The sequence below is a fragment of the Parus major genome, chromosome 3 (genome assembly GCF_001522545.3).
Source record: "Parus major isolate Abel chromosome 3, Parus_major1.1, whole genome shotgun sequence".
Lineage (NCBI taxonomy): Eukaryota > Metazoa > Chordata > Aves > Passeriformes > Paridae > Parus > Parus major.
In genome coordinates, this window is record NC_031770.1 from 37,151,646 (window position 1) to 37,176,652 (window position 25,007).

At 36.5% G+C, this 25,007-nt stretch overlaps 1 protein-coding gene across 1 annotated transcript in view; it reads right to left on the reverse strand.

Moving 5' to 3' along the window:
* Positions 1–25,007, reverse strand: part of PRKN (parkin RBR E3 ubiquitin protein ligase) — a gene marked incomplete at its 5' end in the record, with an annotated part of 556,293 nt that overhangs the window by 360,097 nt on the left and 171,189 nt on the right. The window contains one exon of the mRNA XM_033512914.1: positions 15,891–15,974. Coding sequence (XP_033368805.1) covers positions 15,891–15,974 — 84 coding nt within the window. The remainder of the gene's footprint in view (positions 1–15,890; positions 15,975–25,007) is intronic.

A 25,007-nucleotide genomic window follows, 5' to 3' on the forward strand; every position in this document is an offset into this window, starting at 1 on the left:
GCTGCTAATTCCCAGTCCAATTTCCTCTAGTCTTCTGACCAGCCAGGCAACTGATGGCAAGACCCTTTTATCCTTCCCCACTGCATAACAGTTTCTGCTACACAAGTCTTTTAAATAGATTTCTACCTGTAGAAATAACATGTAAATACCTATTTAGTCAAAAGAATTTACTTTAATAGAAATTCATCCCCTCAGTCTGAAAGAACAGTAATTTATTTTGAAAATGTGACTAAAAATGGGTTTACACAATAGCAGAATCTTTAAAAGAGTATAAACAGCTCTCAAATTATTTCCCCAAACTTACATTAGGTTCTGCATTTGACATTTCAAAAATTATTTTTATTGTAAGATCTGTCTTAGAAACGAGTGGTCAAAGCTTAAACTTGAAAATTACCTCAAAAATCTATTTAAGAAAAAAAAGACAAAAGAACACACACAGCTTTTAAATGTATTTATTGCTAAACAACCTTTCTGCAAGTTTATATAAGGAAAAGGGATCATTTGAAAGATACAAATGTATAACCAAAATCATTGCCTCATAATGGGATACCAGAAAAATAAAAAAAGGACATATTACCAAAGACATTAAACAAAAACAATTGTCTAGATGACATTGTCTCAGTCACAGTATTTTAAGCACACCATGTTGAGTCCCCAAGGCTGTGAATACATGGATTTCAAGCTGACCCTGACTTACAGGTGTGTGGTGGCAGAGCCAGACACAGAAAAACTGATCTGCTCCACTCCACCTCCCGGGTAGGATGTAGAGCTTGCAGAGGTAACTGCACAAAACTGGTCTCACAAATGTTGTGTTCATGCAAACATACAAGTCTATTATAACATTTATTATGACACATCTTTTTTCAGACCCCAAAATTCTCCCATAGATGGCATAGCAATTAATCAGCCAGCATTTGCCAAACACTGCCCTGTGCTTACCTCAGCCTTCACACTTCCCTTGCTGCTATTCCTTCTGTACAGACATCATCTCATTTAATAGCCGCAAGCTCACAACCTGGAAACAAACTTTCCATCATGCAGCCTACATATTCATGAATATGTAGTAGAGAGTTAGGAAGACCTTGGATAAATATAGCATAAAATAATCAATTTGGGGCAATTCGTAGCCAAAATGAGAATTATAATTGTCTGTAAAATACACACTTCGTTCTCATGTTCAGGCCTGCAAATTATCAAAAATGTGCCCTTTTAATTTCAGAGAGAAGTTATAGCTGGATATCAGGTGTGGTTTTGCCTTGCCTGCTTCACATGCTCACAGTTTTAACTCCTCATTTAACCATATCATGCTATGATCCAGTCTTGAGGAAATAATCCTCACCACTTAAAAAGGCCCTGCCACAGAAAGATGGTCCAGCCCTTACAACAGTAAGTAGTCTACCCAGTCACTTTTTTCAAATCCATAATAGGATGTACCTCAGCAACACCTTGGAAAACACACACAGAAATGCACATACATACAGTAAGTATTCTACATACAGAAAGTAGAAAACCTGAATTTAGGTTTTTCCTGAGCACACAGAGCTCTTTACTCAGCTCCTAGCAGAGTGGGTATGCAGCTGCATTCTGACAGACACCTTGCTCAGTATTTTTTCCAGCCTGGCACACCAAATGCTGCATCAGTTTTGAACTCAGAGACTGGAACACAGGACAGTACAGCCCAGGCACAATACGCTCTACACTCAAGATTACCATCTGCAAAAGAAGCTAAGCCCAAAAGAAGATCAAGATCCCCTGTGTACTGCTTCCATTGGTAATTCTGGTATATTTCAGACAAAAGGCACAGAAACCACAACTACTCTCAGTCACAAGCCCCATAGTGATGGTGGTGTCCTTTTGCAGTAACTTTAAAGTTAAAGCACCTTTTTCTCCATGGACTGTATTAAACAAGCAGCAAATGTTTCACTTGTATCAAAAGACCACCCTCAATAGAAATTAATTCCAAAGAAGACGACACTCCCTCCAAACTAAATTGGTTCAGATCCCTGCATTGTCTGTTATCAAGAACAAGATGTGGGCTGTGCCTTTACCTTATTGAAAGCTGGGACACCAATAACATTGAGTGCAATTTTTCCAGTGGGTGTTTCCCTTGCTCTTGAAGAACATAAACAGAGAGAATAGAAATTCATGGGCAATAAGATACCACAGATATAACACACCAATGCTTTCATTAAATTGAAAGAGAGTTCCAGCTGTGTAGTTCTCATACATCTATGGATCCGAACCAGGTTGTAACGGAGATTCCTGACAGGCACCCTAAAACATCACGATTCAAAACTGGACAGGCAGCAAATCCATCCGAATGCTGCTAAAAACAATCTGACTTTCTCTAGACATATGAAAAATAAGCAAAAAAAAGAATACAGAACAATAAATCTTGTTGTTGCAGTGTGCCATCTCCTAGGTAACCCAAACTGTTCACTCTGATCTTCTCCCAGTCACAGGAGCTTTCTCAAAACCAAATTGAGAAACAGGCCTTCAAGGCGCCTCTGCTCATGGCAGAAAGTTGGAACTAGACAATCTTTAAGATCCCTTCCAAGCCAAACCATTCTATAATTCATTCAAAGCATGTTCCAAGATGCTAGTTAAAATATTGAAAATAAACTCACTATCTGATGTATGTGACATTTTATAAGCTCTAAAATTTAAAGAAACCCAATTAAAAGAGTAAGTAGTGTTACTTTAAGTAGAGCTGTAAATATTATGTTAATGTTATGTGTGTTATTTGATTTTAAGAGCTTTAAACCTTGCATTTTTTACCACTTTAATCTGTGGGTGCTTTTTTGGGGTGGTTAGTTAGGGGTCTTTTTTTGGCAGGGGGGGAGGGGACAGGATAATATGGATCAAATGTTTTCCATCATGGCTCTTCTTTTGTTCATATACTTTGCATATGTGTTCTTATATATTTTCTAGGAGTATTTATGACTTTCACTGTTACTTAAAAAACTAAAGAAATCAACGTTTAAATAAACTGTATAAATTTATTAGGTCAGGTTTATCTGAGCTAAAAAAAACCAATAAAAAACAGTTAAAAGATTCTTATGGAACACAAATGCTCCAGCAAAACCTGTAAATTACAAGAATTAAGTTATCACAACAAATCCTTATTGACAAGTTAGTGATCCTGCAAGCAATGCACTACTGCATACCAGTATTTAAGAATAAGCTTCCAGAAATCAATTTGTTTGTGGGTGCCACCTCTAGAACACATAAAAGTCATAGCACCTTTAATAGGTATCTCCACAGCAAATGTCATTACTTTCCCCCATTTACAAACTCAAATTCATGTAGGGCTAATATTTTTGTATGTAAAGACTGAGATATGCACAATTACAGCTCCTCCTTATGGCACTGAAATAGCGATGCTTGGTGAAAAGTTACTTCTTAGTAATTCTTAGTCCATAGGCACTAGAAAAATCCATTTCTTCTGTGCAGCAGATTACTATAAAACACAGTGATGCAACTTGCAGAATCTTGTGCCATTTCTGATGTTGCAATGCTGGGGTAGCAGGAGAGTGAAGCAGGTTTATGCATCAAATGGAAGAAACCTACTTTTCACTAGAACATTCTTTCCCTCATTTCCTGGCAGCAGTTTATTCATCTGTAGTTTCTAAGAACAATTCATAACCACAGTTAGTTTGCCCAAATACATTTAAGTGCCACAGTGAAAAAGTCAGATATTTCCTTTTGGAATGACCCAAACATTTATCAAAGCCCCAAAGACCTACCATGATGCACAGTACAACTGAACAGCAGATGTAAGTACCATGAAACACAGTATTTCACAAATATTTGAAAGGAACTGTTGCAATCCTTACTGTCAAAAATTGTGGATAACACTCGTAAAGAGTTCTTGGGTTTTTCTAACCATATGTTTCTAACCATTCATTGTGCTAAAGCAAGGGAAATGCTTCACTTCTGAGCATTCTCCCAGCAAATAGGCTAAAACACTGGCTATTTCTAATGACAATTTCAAGACCTTCACTGAAATTTTTTTATGTATTTATCCAATCAATTATTTATGCATTCAGATTGATGTCCCAAATGGGGCAGGTGCTTAAAACATAGAGCACTGTTAACCTGAGCAGAGTATTTGTATATTTAAAGCTGAATATATAGTCTAGGTATCTTTCTGAGTTAGGCTATTAAGGCTGAAAATAGAATCCAGAAGACATTTGTTATTACAATTTAAACCTTCTAGACTCAAGATAACATAAATTTTCCTTATACTTGACTTCTCTGAGTTAGGAATACATATTATAAACTGAATACAACCCCTTAAGCCTTGCTCCAGATATCTATACTAGGAGAATTCAGGCATTTCTGACAGCAGCTATTTGATAATTACCCATCACATTAGCATGAACCTTGAGAGACAGAGCCCATAACATGCTGCAGCAGTTCCAATACGAATTACCTTGCAGCCCCTGGTGAGAGAAGCTCATAAGCATTGCCATTGACTGCATTATCTCACACCACCACAACCTATAAACAGGGCAGGCTTATTTTAAATTCAGTTCTGATTTGTAAAAAATCAGCTAATTTCATAAGGTGCATGCACAGAAGCAGACAACACAAATTCAAGTTTACATATTGTTTCTAAATCAGTTACAGGCACGATTTCTAAGAAACAGAGCAAAAATATAGTACACAATTGTTAATCAAAACCTAATACCTTCAGATTTTAGAATCCCAGACCAGAACATTAAGCATGAAAACTATAGGTGGGAAACAGATTTAATGCCAAGGTAAATTTTATGCCAGCTTTTAGATCTAACAGAACATCTCACATAGTGTTTCAGCCTGCAAATTGACACAGTTATTAAACATTCAGTAACAGTACTAACCACGTGTGAATGAAGAAATTGTTCTCTTGCATTGTAAATGCTGCCTGACATTTGAGGAGAGACTCCTCTGTAACCATACTGTACCCTAACAAAATCACCTTCATCTGATTAGATTGCTGATAGATGATTGCAGGAACATGTTGCATGCTTGAATGGAAATCCAAGGCTTCAATCATCAGCAATGAATTTGCAACACCTGCAGACAGTAACATATTTAAATGTCATGCGCAGCGAGCAACAAAAGATTCAGTCAAAGTGTTACTGAAATCCATTGAACTACAAAAAACTATCCCTGAACATGTTAGACACATTGACAGAATACATGCAAAAATATGTCTCAAACAAGCTTTGTTTGAAAGAAAACAAAAAGATTTGTGAAATAAGCAGCAGAGCAAATATAATAATAGGGTTTGGATCTGACTCTACTGGGTCTTTTGAGTTTCTTTCTCTGGTTTTCACATAATTCTGTTTTGTCCATAATTTTCAATGAATACTTCCCAATTTGTTCAGGTCCCCAAACACCCACATGTTTCCTACAACTCAAACAGATAAAATACGTTAATGGTACAATGGCCTCCAAATAACATGTACAAAAGGCTTGGCCGACATCCAACAAAAATAGAGCAATGTAACACTGCTTTCACTGCTAGGCTCAAGAGCATGTAATGGCAACAACACATGCCAGGAGTGTCCCTCACACCTCCTTCCTATGGCAGCAGAATACAACACACTGAATTTGGATTCCATTTGCCCATTGTGTTCATGGAGGTGTAGCTAAGACTTGGGATGGATGGATGGATGGATATAAACTGAAAAAAATACATGTGTTAGGAGAGATATATTGGTCATATTTATCCTCTCTATCTCAATCTGATGATAACCATCTCCCAAAAGAGAACTGTTGGTTACACATCTTTCACCAAGTGAAACAATAGAGCTGTCCATTCAATCTAAGATCTTGTGTTCAGTAGGAAGTTAACAGTAGATGCCTAGAACGTGTGCTAAAAAAAATAAAAACTTGAAAATAGTATTTGCCAAAAATCTGTTCCTATTTTCCAGTAATTTCTTGTTCAGAGCCTTCATAAACCAGAAGGAGTCTTTTCACGTTTAATAGTTCTCAATGGATTTTTCTTCCATTAGTTTTTCACTTTTTAAACACATTGCAATTTCCACAATATATCATGGTAAAGACTGCTGAAGTTTAATTATGGAATGGGCAAAGAGGCATTTCCCTGTGGTTGATTGAACATCACAATAACAGGAAAGGGACACTGCATCAGGCTGAAATAGGATGTTATAATCATACAATATTAAGTTTTTATGACAGCCAACACAGCATGGGTACAGAACAAGTTCCTTGCTACAGTGCATCATCAGCATGTTTTTCAGACATTTCTAGAAGTAAAATACCTTTAAAACACTAAAGGTAAATTACAATCAGTTTTGGTTTGCAAATACAAAATCTACTTTTCAGCACAGTCAAGGTAATAATGACAAGAGTTGTGAATGATCCAGGATTTGGTCAGATGAACACAAGCTGTGCTCTGCTCACTTTCTCTAACATTGGACCCTTGATACTGACAGTCTCAAGGAGTATACAGAAATGATAATTTATAAAAATTAGCTTATTTTGCAGTGAAACCAGTGGCATCAAAAATTTGAAGAAAAGCTTGTTAGAATAGAGTTAGCAGTCTTTCCAAAGGTTTCACTGATTTCTGTCCTGATTTTGTCACAGGACAAATTTTCAACTCACCTGAAACTGCCTCTCATCAAATGATGAAGCCTCTACACTATCTGAAGATTTATTTCAAGAGCTCTATCATTGATGAAAATACAAAGTTCTGTTCAAAACAACTGCGTATTTTTATAAGGCAGTTGTGAAGGGCAATGAGAACCTAGCAGCAGAGTGCAATCACATAAATTGCTCATGTAAGGCAGAATAAAACACTGAAAGCATGCTTAATGCTCATGTTTTCAAGATAAGGTTTTCTGAAACTGAACTACAGATTCAAAAACAAAACAAGCAACAAAGATGGTGGTGACAGTGGTTTTTTTCTCTCTATTTGACAGTATTAACAACTGAAGCACAACATCCAAAAGAGCAGAGGACTTGTTTGAAAAATGCATTATAATCTTCAAGATTTTTTGTTCCACCTTTTAGAAAATGATGGCATTTCCACACATGCAAATAAATATGGTGGTATCAATACAGGAAAGATGAGCTGAATTTCCTGAGACCATTCAGTACAGGGCAAAAATAACCTTTGGGTTTGCCAGAATGTGTATGAAAATTTCACCTCAGAAATACTATTATAAATTTTTAATTATTGGCAAGATGTGAAAACTGATAAACAGTTCCAAAGAGCTGGCTTGTCTCAGTTTTAAGACTTTTATGGTGAAAATAGAAAAAAGAAAAATTATAATTACTAAATCTAATCAACTGATCTAAATCATACCTATTATGTGTGCTAATAATAGGTTTTGATACAGACATAATCTGTGACCCATAACAAAGCAGCCAATATATTGTAGAAATATTGTGTTTACACTGATGAGGAGTGAATTAAGTCTTCACTTTTTTTTTTTTTTTAAAAGGACAGATCTTAATTATAAAAGCTTTAACTTCTATTTCCAAGATAAATAATTTAGCTTTTTGTCCCTGTAAAATAGAATTAATTCTATTTTATAATTCAGTTTTTCACCTATCATTGATTTTTTTGAACTGAGAAATAGAATAACAGAATTTCTTTATAAAAGAAAAATTGATCTACTCCAGAATGGGGTTACTTTGAGAATACCTGTAAAAAAGATCTAATTATGTTTTCCTAAAGAAGAATCTGAAAAAAAATATAGAGTTGACATAATTTGGAGCAAGAATGGAAAAAAACCTCAAAACACATTAGAAATGTTTAAATACCACAGTAAGTCAACTGCTGTGTATCTTTCTTCACAATCAAGCATTTGAAGTAAATATTTTTTAAACTCTAATTGCTATTAAGTATATCAATTTAAAGGTCTAACTGAAATCAGCAAAATACAGTCACAGCATTTTCACAGGTCCCAAAATCCCAAGGTGTTTTTTTTCAGTAGTGTTCACCTCCTCTTTACTCCTCAGAAAATGCACTGATGGCTAAAAAAAAATCTGTCCATATTTAGAGAGGGTTTAAAATACAGAGCTTTACAGAAACACAACCTGTCATGCCATTGTTTAGAGCAACTTGATGTGAGGTAATATAAGCGATTATCAGTACAGAAACCTGATACCAGCCCTACATACAATACATAGCTAATATGGTGCTGGATTAATAAAAGAGGGATCTGTAATTAATGCCAAATAATGAGGATTTATGGTAACCCAACTCTGTCAAACTAACCTGACACTTTTATGAGATTACAAATTTTGTGGAACATCATAATAGCAATGTGGGAATTTACCCAGATTTATGTGTAACATTTGATACAACACTGACATTTTGATTAAGAAACTAGAACACTCTGAGATCAATGTTACAGACATTTAACTGATAAGTTTCAAAATGTAATTTCCCACAGAAAACCAGCTAATTTCTGTTTTTCAAGGTGACTTACAGTGATCATCTCCTAGCCCTATGCTATTCAAAACATTTCTTAATGATGATGAAGGCATAAAGTAATTACTCATAAATATTAACAATGGCCCAAAATCTGAGAAAGTGGGAACGATGAAACCTAGAAGTCATTGACAAAGCCACAGAAACAGTTCATCTGAGATCAAAAACATGATGTGGCATTTTAAAACAGCCAGAAATGAAGACACACCCTTAGAAGTAAAGAGCATTCTGTCAAGTGAGGCAGAAACTTGAACTGACTGAGATTTTTTGGTAAATCATCAGCCAGACTGAAAACCTCAGGATGACTTTATAGTTAAATTGTCTAATTAAACAGCTGGATATCAACACATATAGGTAGAGTGTATCACTCCTGTGGTTTGCACTGATGGCATCACTACTATAAAACTACTATAAAAAATATTATTATTCCATTTGGTGAATGGATAGGTTTATGATGAGAAATGGCTTTAAAAACAAATAAATAATATATCTGAAATTGTTTGTTTGCCCTTCTTGTATCACAAAATAGAAAAGAAAAGAAACTACAGCAATGGGTTTGGTCTGCTTGTTACCTGCATTTATGTTTTATTCCTTTTACTTGCCACAGCACTGGGCATAAAATAACAAAATAGTCCTTAAATAGTAAAAGCAATGGTCAGAGAATTTGGTAAATATGAAAGATTCTCAAATTTGTATTGCCAGCTATTTGAATAAATCTCTTAAGAGAGTATCTCATATATGGTGAAGTATGAAGTACTCAATGACTATTTCTGTCTTCACTGATAATGGTCCAGCCACCCCACCCAAGTGACAGAAGGCAAAGGTAAGGATTGGGAGAATTAAGAACTACCCACTGTGGGATATCAGGTTTGAGACCATCTAAGTAACCTGAAGTTGCACAAGTCCATGGGACCTGATGAGATGCATCCATGAGTCCTCAGGTGAATGAAGTTTCTAAGACATTATTAATCTTGTTTGAGAAGTCATGGCAGGCCAGTGCAGCTGTCACTGACTGGACAAGGGTAAATCCTGCATTTTTAAAAAGAGAAACAGAATTGCAGGCCAGTCAGTCACACCTCTGCCCCAGCAGGGTTTGGGAGTGGATTCTCCTGGAAACTATGCTAAGGCACAGGGAAAATAAGGTGATTGATGACAGTGAGCATGGTTTCACTAAGGGAAAATTGTGCCTGACAAATTTGGTGGCCTTCTGTGAGGAGACCATGGTGGTAGTAGGTGAGGGAGAAGTATCTGATGTCAGCCATGTGGACCTGTGCAGAACATCTGAAGCTTCACACGCAACATCCTTGTCTCTTAACTAGTGAGGCATGGATTTGACAGATGGACCACTTGGTGGATAAGGAATTGGCTGGATAGTTGCACTCTATCATCACAGCATCAAGCTGTGGTTGATGTCTCAATGCCCAAGTGGAGACCAGTGACGAGTGGCTTTCCTCAGGGGTTGGGACTGGGACTGGCACTGTTTAACATCTTTATTGGCGATATGGACACAGCGGGACTGAGCACACCTTTAGCTAGTGACACCAAATTGTGTGATGCCGTTGGCAGGCTGGAGGAAAGAGATACCATCCAAAGGGGACAGGTCAGGCTTGAGAGGTCATGCACACCTCATTTAGTTCAACAAGGCCAGGTGCAAGATCCTACACTGAAATCCCAAGGACAAGCACAGGCTGGGAGGAGAATGGGTTCAGAACAGCCCTGGTGAGAAGGACTTGGAGGATAAGAAGACAACCCAGCAGTGTGCGCTCACAGCCCAGAAAGCCACTTCTATCCTGGGCTGCATCCAAAGCAACACAGTCAGCAGGTCAAAGGAAAGAATTCTCCCCCTCTACTCTGCCCTCATCATACCTGCCTTGGAGTGTTGCATGCAGTTCTGAGGACTCCAGAACAGGAGGGACATGGACCTGCTGGAGCAGATCCAGCACAGAGTCAGTAAGATGATCAGTGCCTGGAGCACCTCTCCTATGAAGACAAGCTAAGAAATTGGGGGTTCAGCCTGGAGAAGAGAAAGCTCTGGGGTGACATTAGAACAGCCTTCCAGTTCCTGAAGGGGGGCCTACAAGAAGGCTGAAAAGGGACTTTTCACAAGGGAATATAGTGACAGGACACTTAATCTGAGAGAGAGTAGGTTTAGATTAGATATTAGGAGCAAATTCTTCACTGTGAGGGTGGTGAGGCACTGGCACAGGTTGCCCAGAGACACTGTGGATGCCCCATCTCTGGAAGTGTTCAAGGCCAGGTTGGATGGGGCTTTGAGCAAGCTGGTCCAGTGGAAGATGTCCCTGCCCACAGTGAGGGGGGTGGAATGAGAGGAACAGTGCCTTCCAACTGAGGCCATACTAGAATCCTATGAAGATAAAGAAGCTGTCATAATGGCTGAGGGAACTGAGATTGTTCAGCCTGAAAAAAAGGCTTGGGGCAATCATATTCTCTCTACAATTCCCTGAAAGGATGTTGAAGCCAGGTGGGGGTCAGCCTCTTCTCCAAGGCAACCAGTGACAGGACAAGAGGACATAGCCTCAAGCTGTGCCAGGGGCAGATCAAGTCAGACATCGAGAAGAACTGCTTCATGGAAGGGGTTGTTAAGCATTGAAACAGATTGCTGTGGCACTCAGTGCTGTGGCCTAGTTGACAGGGCAGTGATTGGTAAAAGGTTAGACTTAATGATCTTGGAAATATTTTCCAACTTGAATCATTCTCTGATAATAATCCTTGTATCAATTTAATATTTCTGAAGTGAGATTATCTGGTATTTTAATTAGCACTCCTACCCATCATAACTCACTGAGATTTCTTTTTAATACCATGTATTATCTGGACCACTCTCTAATGCATAAGGCAAACTAACATGGATGGCACTGAAATAAATGAAACATGCAAAGTCTTCTTGATATTAAGAAACAGCCCAGAATTTAAAAAAAAAAATAATATTCATAGTAATATTATGACATTGAAAATATTATAATGGCTCCAGGGACAGACATAGTACCTTTAACAATAATCATTGTACAAAAAGAACAAAGAATAAATAATACAACAATGTATCAGACCTTTTCTCTAATGAGATGACAGTTCTTTACTATATTCATATTTTGATAACAACATTAAATTTACTACTTTGCTCATGATCCTCTAACTGCTACAGGATTTATTTCTATTCTCAACAGAAACTGAAGTCTGAGCTAATCAAAGCAAAAAGAGATGAAAAATGAAACATATTTAATCTGAACAATGATGTTTGAAAAGAATAGCTTTGGACACTTGAAAGAAAAGAATCATTTGGTAAGCTGCATACTTAAAGCATACAAGCTGAACACTGTTCCCTTGATTTCTTAGTCCAAACTATCTCAGATCAGCACAGGTTCCCTGTGAAACACATAATATTTCTCTCCTCTGTGCCAAATCTAATAACAATAAACAAGCAGGGAAGGAAAAACATGATAAATGTTCAAAAAATTTCAACATATTGAAAATTAAAATTGCAAGATTCAAAATCACATAGGAAGAAAGGGAACAATAATAAAAAAGATACATAATTTAAAAAAAAAAACAAAACATGCTTCCTGTACTAAGCTTTTTGCTCTCAAACATACCCTACAACAGCAAAACTACTGTATAGTGGAATTGGACTACTTAAAATCACATATAATGGCCAATACTAAACACTAAAAAAAAAATAAGTGACCAAACTTGGAGTATAAATCTTTCCTTTGGGCAAGGGAGATTATTATAGAGCTTGATAAGAAGGGTGCACTGATATTTGAAAAAATCCAGTTCTTAGAGGTGCTTCCCAAAGTTCAAGGAAGTCCTGTAGCTTCTTTTAGAAATGGTTTGTTGAAGCCTAGCATGTTTGAGTAACTGGAACAGAGACCAAAATTTCAGTCTTCGTCAGAAATAAAGAATTCAAGGTAACAGTAGTGAGATATATCGAACTGGAAGAAAGGTACATTTCTATTTCTATTAAAGTGTTTTTCACTTTTCCCTATTCCCAATAGTTTAAGCCACAACTGACCTACAATCCTCTTAACCCTTTCATTATTTCTGAGATTTTCAAATCTACAGCAATTCTTTTTGCACATCAAATAAGAATCCCAAGAACACACACAGAACATTAATACTTTTTCCACAGGTTTCTAAAGTTCAAAAACGTTTGACTTACATTTTGCCTTGGGGACATGGAAATGTCTTTCAGAAACTGATGCATGTTCATTGGAATGAGGGAGTAATGTGGAGCTGATTCCTATGAAATCACCACTTCAGTGGTTTGCAGTGGTATTACAGCTCTGTCTCACTATGAAAAGACATTATTTCTGTGGCTCTTGATGACTTTTAAAAAGCATGAGCTGACATGAGAAAGGAAATACAATAGCATTTCTATATGCAGAAATAGAAAAAGTCCTTAATCAGAAATTCACTTCAATGGATGACAAACAGAAAATGTTCTGTATGCATTTTAGAGAACTGTAAAAACTCTAACAAGAACACTCCTTCAGTAATATTTCATTTGAATAAGGAAAGGCTAAATATAGAGTTTAGTACTACATGCATTCTTGTCACTTGTAAAGATGAGCATGAATCCACAAAAACTGTATCAGAAATACCCTTGGGACCTGTTTTAGTGATGGGCTTGGCAGTGCTAGGTTAACAGTTGGACTTGATTATCTTTAAAGTTTTTTCAAACCTATGTGTTTCTGTGGTTCTAAGCAGTAACAAAATTATGCTCATATAAGAACATCTGGAAATTCATAGAACCACACCTGTTTCCAAGCACACCTGCACAGCTACGTACCGTGTCTCTGGCTGAAAGTGTTTTGAGACAGACACCAAAAATACAAGGCTCTCTTTCATTTAATGAATGATCCTAATTTGTGAAACAGTTGGAAAGATTTGTTTAAATTCACATTTAAAACAGCTAAAGTTGAGTCTTCCATTTTTGAATTAATGTAATTAAAATTTGTTATAAAAGTGACTTTTCTATAATTGGAGCAATGTAAGTGCTCACAGCAGCTTCATCATTTTGAAACTGTAGAAGTTCAGAGTGATTCTGGTAGACTAATGTGAAAAAACTCCACACTGACATCTGTGTGGGAGCACATTGAAACACATAGCAAATCACAGTGCACCTAACATTAAGATAATAATTATATCTTCTACAAATAATTTATAGTTCTTTTAACTAATCTGAAATTTTTCATTTGTTTTGATTTCCATTGTTTTCTCATATTGTCAATTATTCTATTTACATTTTTGCAACCAAATGAATTAAAGTCTGCCATTCTGTCAAGAGACTAAATTCATACCAAAATACATATAGAACTCGTATTTTGGGAAAAACACATTACCTAGTGTTTTTGTATGTTGCAAGTTGGTGCTTACAAAAATTGAATACTGAAGAAAAATCAATTTTTAAATGAAACAAGGCTTGGGGGAGTAATAATGAAGGATTTTTTTTTTTCCTTAAATAGCAGCAGTTGCAGTTTGTTGATAACTTACAACCAACAGCCTCAAGGCTTATTCATTCACATCACTGTAAAGAAGCACATACACTGTGGAGCTATTTATGGGAAAAAAACATAACTTCACAAACTTTGTCATAACAATGCAAAAATTAATATTTAATGATAAAATGTGACTTAATCTTCCAAAAATTGTAACAAGCAAGATAAACCCAGAGGTTTCAACCCACGATTTAGTTAAGGTCATTTTTATTCTGTTCCAAACAGACTATTTTACTGGAACAGAAAAGAACGGCAAATCCTTGGAAACACATCTGTAGGATCTCTATTATTTCCCACTTTGAGCAAGACACAAAACAAAAGACTTAGAGATTTAAGCCTTTGAACTGGAAGATTTCCCAGAAAGTAAAGATGTGTTTTCACAGTGATTGAGGCTAAAGAAAAACAAATCATCCCAAAACACAAGAAAAGTCTTTCAGCAACCAGAGGATCTCAACAAGCCATCAATTCAAATATCTGATGCAGGGTTACCTACCTAATTCATAGTTAGGTAAAAAAAGAAGTTAAATACACTGAAGTGCTTAAATTTTCTTTACTAGATTGTTATTGCTGGAAATTCTGGTTGAAAAATCATAAAAATTAGGAGTGTTCTTGCACCTCAGTCTGGTTCAGTTCTAACACTACTGTATAGAGTGTTTTGCAGCTGATAAAGTGAAAATGTGACACTTCCCTATGAAATAAGGGAAGAGGACATGCCTGTAGTTCAGGTTGTCTCAAGCTGCATTAGTAACATGTCCAATATAGGTTGTCTTCTGAAATTTCTTCAGTGGTGCCTTACTGAAAGACTACACTGATCCTTGGCTCTGCTAAGTATGCAACTTGCCAGAGGAATTGACAGCAACTGGAGTCATGGGGCTTAGTTGGCTGGGTATTGGTTGATTGCCACAGCATCAGATTTTCATTTTATGGTGAGTGGTTTTATTTCTTCTCTCTCCACAAAGATGGCATTTTGTTTCATTTTCTGCTTTTAAAAAATAAGAATTGATTCAGTGAGGGAATGGGTTGTAGTTCAGGAGGCAAAGTTGCCAAAAGTGTCATTATTTCAGTATCTTTTTCACAAATACACTGGATAACAAAAGCTGTAAGTTGGCAGCTGCAAGTCACTCAGGTATATTCTGCCAATAGGTGACAAAACTGGGAATTGTACTGCCCAGAGAATAGCATTTGAATGTCCAACACCTGCCACTTTCAAGGTCGTGGTGTTTGTGTGTCCCTTCCAGTCCAGGACACTCTGTGATTCCTGGGTGACTCAGCCACTGCTACAAGCTGCACACCAAGAAGTAGAAGCCCACAGGCTGCCAGACCTCAGTTTCTGTTGGCTGTGCATGAACTCAGCCGTAAAAACCATTCTACTGAAACAACCATTTGGTATCTAAAGTTAGATAAAAGTATTTCCTGACACCATCTGTGGCCAAGCAGGTGATACCTACAGAACCGTATGGACACACCACCTTGCAGCTGTCATGCTAGGGAAGACACAGAGGAGGTTACACCAGAACAGGTGAATGACTCTGGAAAAGGGAATTTGTGTAGCTTTCAAAAGGAAATTTGAAGCTTTCAAGGAAGAGATACCCATAACAAGTAAAAAATAAGCACTGACAGAAACATTTAATTATTACATCCCACATTTAACCTATGCATACTTGAATATCTAAGAGTTCTACTTCAGTGCAAAAGATGAAATACAATTATTTTCTCTTTCATTCCAAGTAGCATATGACCAAAGTTCCTCCCTCTTGCAAGACATCAGAGGTTTATTATCTGATGCTGAACAGCTCTTTTGAAGTGTACCATACCTGTCTCCTCACATTCATTACTGAAATTCTAACATTGTTAGAATTGTTACAAAGAATTATTCTTTTAAGTGCCACAGTACTTGAAGAAATGTGACAAAATCTTACCGCTACGTTTCCATTGCACCCTCGGGACTGGCAAACTCCTCCTATTCTGTTGGGAATTAGCACGTCATCCCAGCAAGATGGGCCCTTCAAAATAAAACCAAAGCATACAAAGATTACAAGCTACTTCATAAATAAACATTTAAAACTTGGTTTTGTTGCTGCTTTTCCTACTCTTGTTTATTTTAGATTTTAGCTAGATGGTTTTATCATGATTACACTGAAAGAGACCACTGAGGTTATACAATATTCACCAGTAAAGCCCAGCCACGGACAGGATACATGGTCCCTCCACCCTGAGGTCAGTGTTGTAAACAGGCACCAATAGTAGGTCACATTTTCTCAGCTAAAGACAGGGACTAAGTTCATCACAATTAAAAATGTACAAAGACTCATTGTCTAGTTTAACAGTTTACACATGGGCCTGAAGCTGACTTAAGGGGAAAAAGGGAAAAAAGATAACAGTTGGAAGTACAATATACAATTAGAAAAACTATAAATAGATTTATTTGCTCTAGATAAAACCTTTCCTTAACTGTAATACAACATAATGAAAACGTTAAGTGGGAATTGTTATTAGATTTCTGGATATTAACTTCAATATTTATCAGATATTATTAAAGAAACCTAAAAATTCCCTAACCCTCCCATAACAAACCATTTAAAAGCCCAGAAAATAACTGTCAGAAAATCCTTATCAAAATTTACAATGACGTTTTGAATATACACATTTCACTTATATTACAAAACAGAAAAAAAGGAAAGATTGCAAATCATCAATATTTTACAACTGCAAAATAGTGTGATTAACAGGATGATCTATCAAAGAAGAAAATTTATATATATAGCATATCCATGAACATCTACAAAAATATTTTGCATCACAAAAAATTAATTGATGCTCATATTGACATTTCCTTTTTATATTAATTTCACCCCAATTAATATTTAATTTACAGAAAATAATGTTAGTCTGAGCAATAGATACAAAGCGTACAAGTACCCACATACATAGCAGAAATAAACAACTAAGGTATCAAAACATTTGGTACTTGGATTACTCGGTGTTTGGGACAGAATCAGTGCCCAGGAAATAGCAGAAAATCTTTACCCAGAAGAGAAATTATAGCAGTCAAGATGTTAACCACATTAGTGAAATTAGTGCCTACTTAAAACACAGTTGAATTACAAAGTAATCCAGTGTCATGTCTAGATCCATCTCCTTTTAATTCTGTATGAGGCACTTCTTCAGCATTGTGTGCGAGCAGCTGAAATGATTTTAGAGTTATCTCAGTAGAGTGAATTTAATTGTAAAATGTTGATCCAGCCTTTCTGGAAAGTTGAATAAAACAAGTTGGTCTTCACTGAGCTCCACTCTCTAGTGTCACCGAGCTGAGTGCTGGCATTTGAGGTAGGTAGAGAAAAGAGCTTTAACATGTCTAAGTTTAATTGCAGGCAGACACAAGGGTGACATATCATAGTTTTGAGTCCTTGGGTGAACACAGCTGCAGTGGAGTTAGTATCAAGTGATAATACTTGATACTGGGGGTGAGATGGGGAACCACCTTTAATTTATGATTTAAAACATTTGAAAAATAAAGTTTGCCATCAACAATTTCAGTGAGTTTTTGACCTGTCATGAAATTTTAGCATTCCAGAAATTTTGCAGGAAGAACAGTAAGGCCACCTTGAAATGCAGCACAAAGACCTACCGCCTTTTAATTGCTTTCAACTCAGTATGTCAAAATTTTTTCTTTAATACCCCCCATTTATTTATTTTCCCCATGTCACCAAAGATTGTACAGGCCTCTAGTATTCCTTCCACAATAGTTTACTTTTCAGGAAAGAAAGTAATCTACCCTCACATTTATCATATTTATCAATGCTGTTCCTTATCTTTTACTTTTCATCTCTTAACTGCTCTTCCAACTCTATCATTTTAGAATATGAGGGACATCACACAGTGGACATGACTTATGTGTTGGACCAGTGAATAGGAAGATGGTGTCTAAGAATTTGTTCAAGTCCTCCTAAATACTTATTAAAATGTAATTTACTTTGCTGATAGTTAATAAGCACCAAGGAAGCATTTTGGTGGAGTCATCTGTCAGAGCCCCTAGATATCATTTCTACATAAAACATCTATCTCAAAATCCATCTCACATATATAAAATCTGGAGGTTTTTTTTTCCCAGTGCACATCACTTAACAGTGACATACATTGAATTTTATCTGCCATTTCAACAGCAATTGAAATGTGCAACCTAAGGTCCACAGAGAGGCTTCTAGGGAGTACTTTCGAGGTGCCTCCATACTGAACCCATCTGTTTGTTTCCACAGATCAACCAGCTACACCTCTCACTCTCCAAGTCTATGGCAATCACCTAATGGACCTGTACACTTTCTGCTCCTGCTATAGTTTAAATGGACTCAGCAACAGTTTTTTCTGCTGTTTGCAGTTAAGAAACTTCAGGGTTTTTGCCCGAGTAATTGCATTTCTATATTTAAGATTCTGGAATTACAGGGGTTTTTTGTGTTTTTTGGTTTTTTTTTTTGCTTTCTAGTAGTTCAGTTATCACTGTTAAAGACCAAATCTTCATTAATAACATTATAAACCAGGTCCCCCTTAGGTCCTCCTGTCCTCAGTTCTTTGATCAACTTTTCTATAACATAACCTGACAGTATTCAGAAGTTTAGTCCTGGGATCATGACTTGACATGATACTTACATAATTTACATTCAAGCAATTTAATGATCCCATTATGACAGTTTTTCCTACACTTCAGGATTTTGCTTTTCCCCAGCATGTTAGGCTTGCTATCATTACCTGGTTACACAGCTGTTAAAGGGAGTAATATTTTCTCCTCTTTTGAGGCCTGGACTTTTAATCCATAAGAATAACATCTAACTCACTGACTTGTTGAACACAACCAAGACTTACAAGTTAATATTTGATTAACATCTATCCCTCTTCCTGCAAATTCATATTTATTAACATACATTTATTAAAATATATTTTTCAAATTAGAAGAATTCAACAGTTTTTTGGTTGGTTTTTTTTCTAGCTTTGGATAATCCTTACATGATTTCTATTTGGGAAGATGATACTAAAAATAAAGGATGAGAAATAAGAAGCAAGTGTGCTTTATAAAACTTGGGATCTAAGAAAGGAATGGGGATTATTATTTCATTTGAATAAAAAAAGCCCCAGAAACGTATTTACTCATACCCCAAGAAAAGCCTTTAAATTTTTTTTTTAATCTGGTACTGGTAACACAGGACAATGATGATTCCTGTTTCTTTATCCTTGTGTGATTAATAGGAGAGTCTCAAAGTTAATGATGCTACGCCAGCATATACACAAAAAAATAGACACACCAAGATAATTTAAAAGAGTGTGTAGCAGCAGTTCTACACAATATGTTATCAGCTCTGGTACTAATTATCTTGATTTTATAAGAAGAAAATATTTCAAACTAGACTTCTTAGAGGAATTAATATTTTATTTCACTGAAGTTACTTCAGGTAAAAACTTCCCAAGTATTTATTAGTTTGCAGGTATGGGTATATAATCACAAAAAGGTAAGAAGGGATAATAATTCTCAAGCTATAACAAAACCCCAAAACATCCACAGGATCATTTATAAGGTTGAGCTTCTAGGAAAATGTTTTTTTTTTTAAAAGAAACCAAAAAGAGATGTATTGATACAATGTTGACTACCATTAGAATTTAACCACTACAGGTAGCACTCTATCAGGTCCAAATATGCTTAGTATGAGAAATGTATTTTATTTATTAACAGTAACAACAATAATAGAAATTTTGCAGTCATCTTTAAGTTCTTATTTCCAAAGGAAAGCTAATGTGCTACATGGCTTGGTATGAACTTATAGTGCTCTCCCTCTCTGCAATCATATCCTCATGACATTTCTCAAGCACACAAGAGTACTTTGCACACAAAGCAGTGCGCTATTTAAATAAAAATGTCATCTTCCACTAAAGGCAGGTTAGAGTACACACACAGGGAACTAGGAGCATGGTCTCATGTTATCAGCAGCTATCAACTGCTCACTCACACTGTAGCTAACATTTCCTATTTTTTCCTTCATAAAACCCCCCACAGTATTTGTCACTTTTTTACTTTAACTCTTATGATGGATATAAAACCCATAAGAAAGTCAGATGCATTTAACTCCTTTGGTAACATTAACCAGACCCAGCTTTAAGTCAACACTGGTTTCTTTTTTTCTGTTCTAGAAAAAGTTTGATCAAGTTCTTGAGGCACAAGAAGGCATTGATCCAGTAAGAATTATAGACTGGCAGAATATAATGGGTTTCAGCCTGTTTGGCATTGATGAGTGGAGGGAAAAAAAAGTAATAAAACAATAATCAGAGAGCCTCTATTTCACACCTCATTTTCTAAATTAGTAAGAGGAAAAATCTCCTTTTCCGCATCTGTTCTTGGCATTCTTCATGGCCATATTTTATTATTAATGGTAACCTAACATATTTTCAAAAGATTTAGTGTGTTTGAAAATTTTAGTTTTCCACCTTCAAAACAAAAATAGAAGAAAAGACATTTGTCCTTGAAAAACACTGTTCATCCAAAATGTTAATGTTTCTTTAGCGACAGTACTACTAAATGTCATTGCTATAATTGAGTCAAAACACAATTAGGAATTCTGGCAAGATAAACACTTTGAAATGCAATTTTTGTATCATTCTTTCTTGAGTCTAAGAAAAGCCTGTCAACCTGCAGGCCAGCCAATCACTTGTGGTATTATAACGCTGCAAGCTCTAGTGTTTGTAATTATTACTTCGCATTAATCAAGAACATACTGTGAGAGGAACAAAGCCTTCTGATTGCGAGATTAGAGCAACTGCCCCTCTTGTACCCAGCCAAATGGCTCACAGAGAAAGCTGTGCATTAAAATAAACATATCAGAGAAGACTTTTCCGGTGTATAAATGGGAAAATGACATAATAAAGAAAGAAATAGAACACCACTAAACAGAAAAAGTCATATCAAATGTACCTGAGTATTTCCCAAATAACTAGGTACGGAAACTGCTGTGGTTTGAGCATATGGCAGTTGTTCCTCCCCTTTTTGGGGAAAAAAAGTTGGTGAATGGTATATTAAGCTTGAAGTGAAACTCTTATGCAGCATATGAAGAACAGGGAGGACTGAGGTGTTTTTTCAGTGTATGAGGGAAGTACTGGAAGTCTGTGTACATTCCGCTAGTATATTGTACTGCCCACTACAAAGGGCAATACTGTGTCTTTTTACAGTGCCTGTTTATCCTGTAGCAAAGATCTAATTTTGTATTGCAAAACCCCAAAAAAATTTCATCAAGAACATCTTAAAAAATAAATAAAAAAACCCCAAACCCTCCAAATCAGAAAAACCATCTAGAGATCTTGGATGACAAATTATTTAAAATGTGGTTGCTGACAGAACTGTTGACCTGTGAAGTCAGGGAAAGGTGAGAACCAGAAGTCAGCGATAGAAAACAGTGATTCATCAAAGACTGAATCACTTAAAAGGCAGGAAATTATCCATATGTTCAATGCTTTGTATTTTGCCTGCTTTGGATTTTCCTCTAGTGAACAATATGTAGCAGAGTATCATTAAAACACATGTATCTGCTACTATCTACACGAGAGACATAAATCATTAAAATGTTGAACAAATGACCCAACCAAGAAAAAACTATTACTGCTGAAGGATTTTTAAAGTAATGTAAGAAATAATTTCAAAGTCTTGAGAGAATTTAAAAATCAGCATATGGGACACAGGAAAAGTGTTAAATCTGATGCAAATCATGCAAACACTCAGGCTCCTCTGCAAAGTTATGGCTACTGATTTGTCTGTGTGAGAGTATTTGAAGAGCTAAACATTGTAGAGGGAATGCTCAGCATAATTTCAGCATCTTGAGACAGTAAGACAGATAAAACCTCCCAAAATACAAGGCTTATTAATAAAAATTTATTTCCTTTTTGCCATTCTAACAGCAGTATCCACACCAAGTTAGCACAATTCACTGCTTCCAATGCCAGTACAGGTGGACAGCTCTGCCTCCCAGACAGTAAGGACCAAGATGTATCCTAATGGTAAGCATGTATCTCTCCTATGAGAAAAGACTGGAAGAGTTTTTTTCCAGCCTGGAGAAGTAAATATTAATGTGTGATCTAAATACAACCTTTCACCACCTTAAGGGAACTTACAGGAAAGATGGATGGGGACCTTTTACAAGAGCATGTAGTGACAGGACAAGGGGGTTTCAAGCTAAAAGAGAGTAGGTTTAGATTCAGTATGAGAAAACAATTCCTTACTAGGATGGTGGTGAGACACTGGAGCAGGTTTCCCGAAGAAGTTGTGGATGCTCTATCCCTGGAAATGTTCAAGGCACATTGTAAGTGGCACTGAGCAACCTGGTTTTGTGCAAGGTGTCCTAGCCCATGGCAGAGGGCCAAATGATCTTTAAGGTCCCCTCCAATCTAACTTATTCTATGATTTCTACTAAATGCTTAGATATCATATAGCTATTATATTTTTTCCTAGACAAAACTGAACCACGGCATCCAATCTATCACAAAATGCATTTCTCCAAATTCCCAAAGCCCAGCCTAACAGCATCCCTCATGAGAGAGGGAAGATAAAAATAACTTAAGAGATTACTCCTGTATTAGCCATTAAGTTCTTGCTAGCCTTTTACAGACGTTCTACTTAAAACATTTGATCATTTATCATGGTAGATAATCTATGGGAGGGAAAAAATGTCAAATTGGCAACTTTTAGGACCAAAATCATCTGCTTAACCACAAAGCTTAACACAAAGGAATAGGTAGTTAAAGTTTACCTACAACTTATGCAGATTGCTACAAAGACCATTTCCAGCAGGGAGAGATTAATTTTTGTTTCAAAGCTATTTTTTTTTTTTTATATTTCTGATGAGACTGATACAAACTGGCCAGCACACGGGAACACATTTTTGCAGGTAAAGCTAAGCAATTTACTGTGGACTGACTTTGACATGGAATCTCCCACACAGGAGGGAGCATGAAATAGAAAAGGACTACTAAGTGAGTCTTGGGGTTGATTTTAAAGAGGTTTGTAATACAAGCATGGGAGGACTGGAGCTAACTGCTCAGTCTAAACAGCATATTAAAGAATCCATCAGAAGGAATGCTTCTCTTATTACTGACTTTGGTTATTAGACCAAATCAATAAAGCACATGGATAGCTTTATTTATATGAGAAGCAAGGCTGAAGAAAAGTCAATCAAAGCTTTAAGTCTTTGTGGGGATTGAACCTACTGGTCTGATTTATAGTAGGATCTTAGAGACGAAATTTTCCTGTAAGAGTGACCAGCCTAATTATTAAATTGACAGTACCATGTCAATAGTTATAACTCTTCCAAAATTAAGTAGCAGGCAATTAGCTGAACTGCTCACAGATGTGTAATTATGAACATTTCCTGCATGATAGTTACTTAAAATGAAACATGAGAGGATCACATCTGTAACTAAAAATGTAGGTAAGTATAGTAAAAATAATCATGTTGTTTTATTGATCATTGCCTTTTCTTTCTTTCTTTCTTTATTAAAAAAAAAAAAAAAAAGAAGAAAAGAAAACACATGAATGAGATGCTTTTAATAAGTTCTGGTCTTTCTTTTCTTTTATACTGTTTTTAGTACAAAGATTTACAAGAGTCATCCTACTGGATCTCAACTAAATAATGAAGGCTCATAAAAGTCACCCAAGATAAAGGTCTGCAGAGTCATCTCTTCATTGATAATATTTTGAAGTGTGCATTGTGTTACTAGCACAAGCACTTTCTTATATAAGCAAAAGAAAATTATTCAAAGTGTGCTTTTAAAAATGTATTTTGGTTGGTCCTTCCCAGTAAAAAGGAAAAAAAAGAGAATAAAGGTAATTCAAATATAACTGCAGCTGAAAAATTGAACTAAGTAGTCCTGCTGCTGCTCTAAACTTTGGTCTTGAATGAGAGACATAGAACCATAAGAAGAAGTGGATGTAAAGCCTCCTAAACCAAACAACCAAACTTCATTCAAATCATCTGTTAGACTAATGATTTCTAATCTATAAATGCTCTCTATCTAGACGGCATAAAATACTTTTTCAAGGCTGAAAAAAGAAAAGAACTGGAGAAAACACCTGCAATACTCTAAACATACCATGAACTTACTGTGTCCATTGAAATTATAGCATTAAAAAATAAACTAAAATCTACAGTTACAAGTGTTAACACCAGCAGATCTCACTGACATCAGAAGCCCTCTGGCTTGAGTTGCTCTTCCTGCTGTGGTGACTTTTCAGGGCATCTTCCACAGGGGAGCAGGCAGAGGAAAGGGAGCTGAAGGGCAGGAGAAATCAAAACTTCTATGACCCATCCCTGTTCTCTTTCCAGCTGGGATGTGCTCACAGTTATTTGAGCCACGATTGTCAACATACAAAAAAATAGTATGTTTTGAGGACTTTTGGCTGGAATCAGAAAGTGCAAAAGCCATTTTGTTTCTCTACCTAAAACACTCCTCCTGTTCCCATACTTTCCCTTCTTAAGTAACAGTTACAAACTGTAAAGACTGGGAGAACTTGGATAAAATTTACTGTGTACCCCAGCTTTTTCTGAAGTGGCAGCTGCCCACAGGACATGGATTTTGTCCCGCAGGACTTTCTGTGCAGGGAAGAGCAGCCCAGCACCCGTGGGTACCCAGCTCCATGCAGGGTGAGAGGGCACTGCTGGGGCCTGAGCACAGCCCTTGGGGCAATGACAGACCTGGCACAATTGTGAAAAAGTGATTAGCATAGATTATCAGTAACCACATGTCAGAGAGCCCCAGAGGAGCTGCAGAAGAGTGTCAGCCATTCATAGGTGAAGCACTCTCAGGATGAGGCAGCAAACCCTCATGTCCCTCGGCTCTCCAGAAGTGGGTGGCAGCATTAACATTCAGTAAACATGTTTCAAATCCACTACAAAACCATGCTGCTGATTCTGGAACTCATAATTAATCAGGATTACACTGAAATTTCGATTTCTTATGGCAAATCTCTTAGAACAGAGTAGGTGAAGAAATGTTTTCTTTGTGAAGGTATT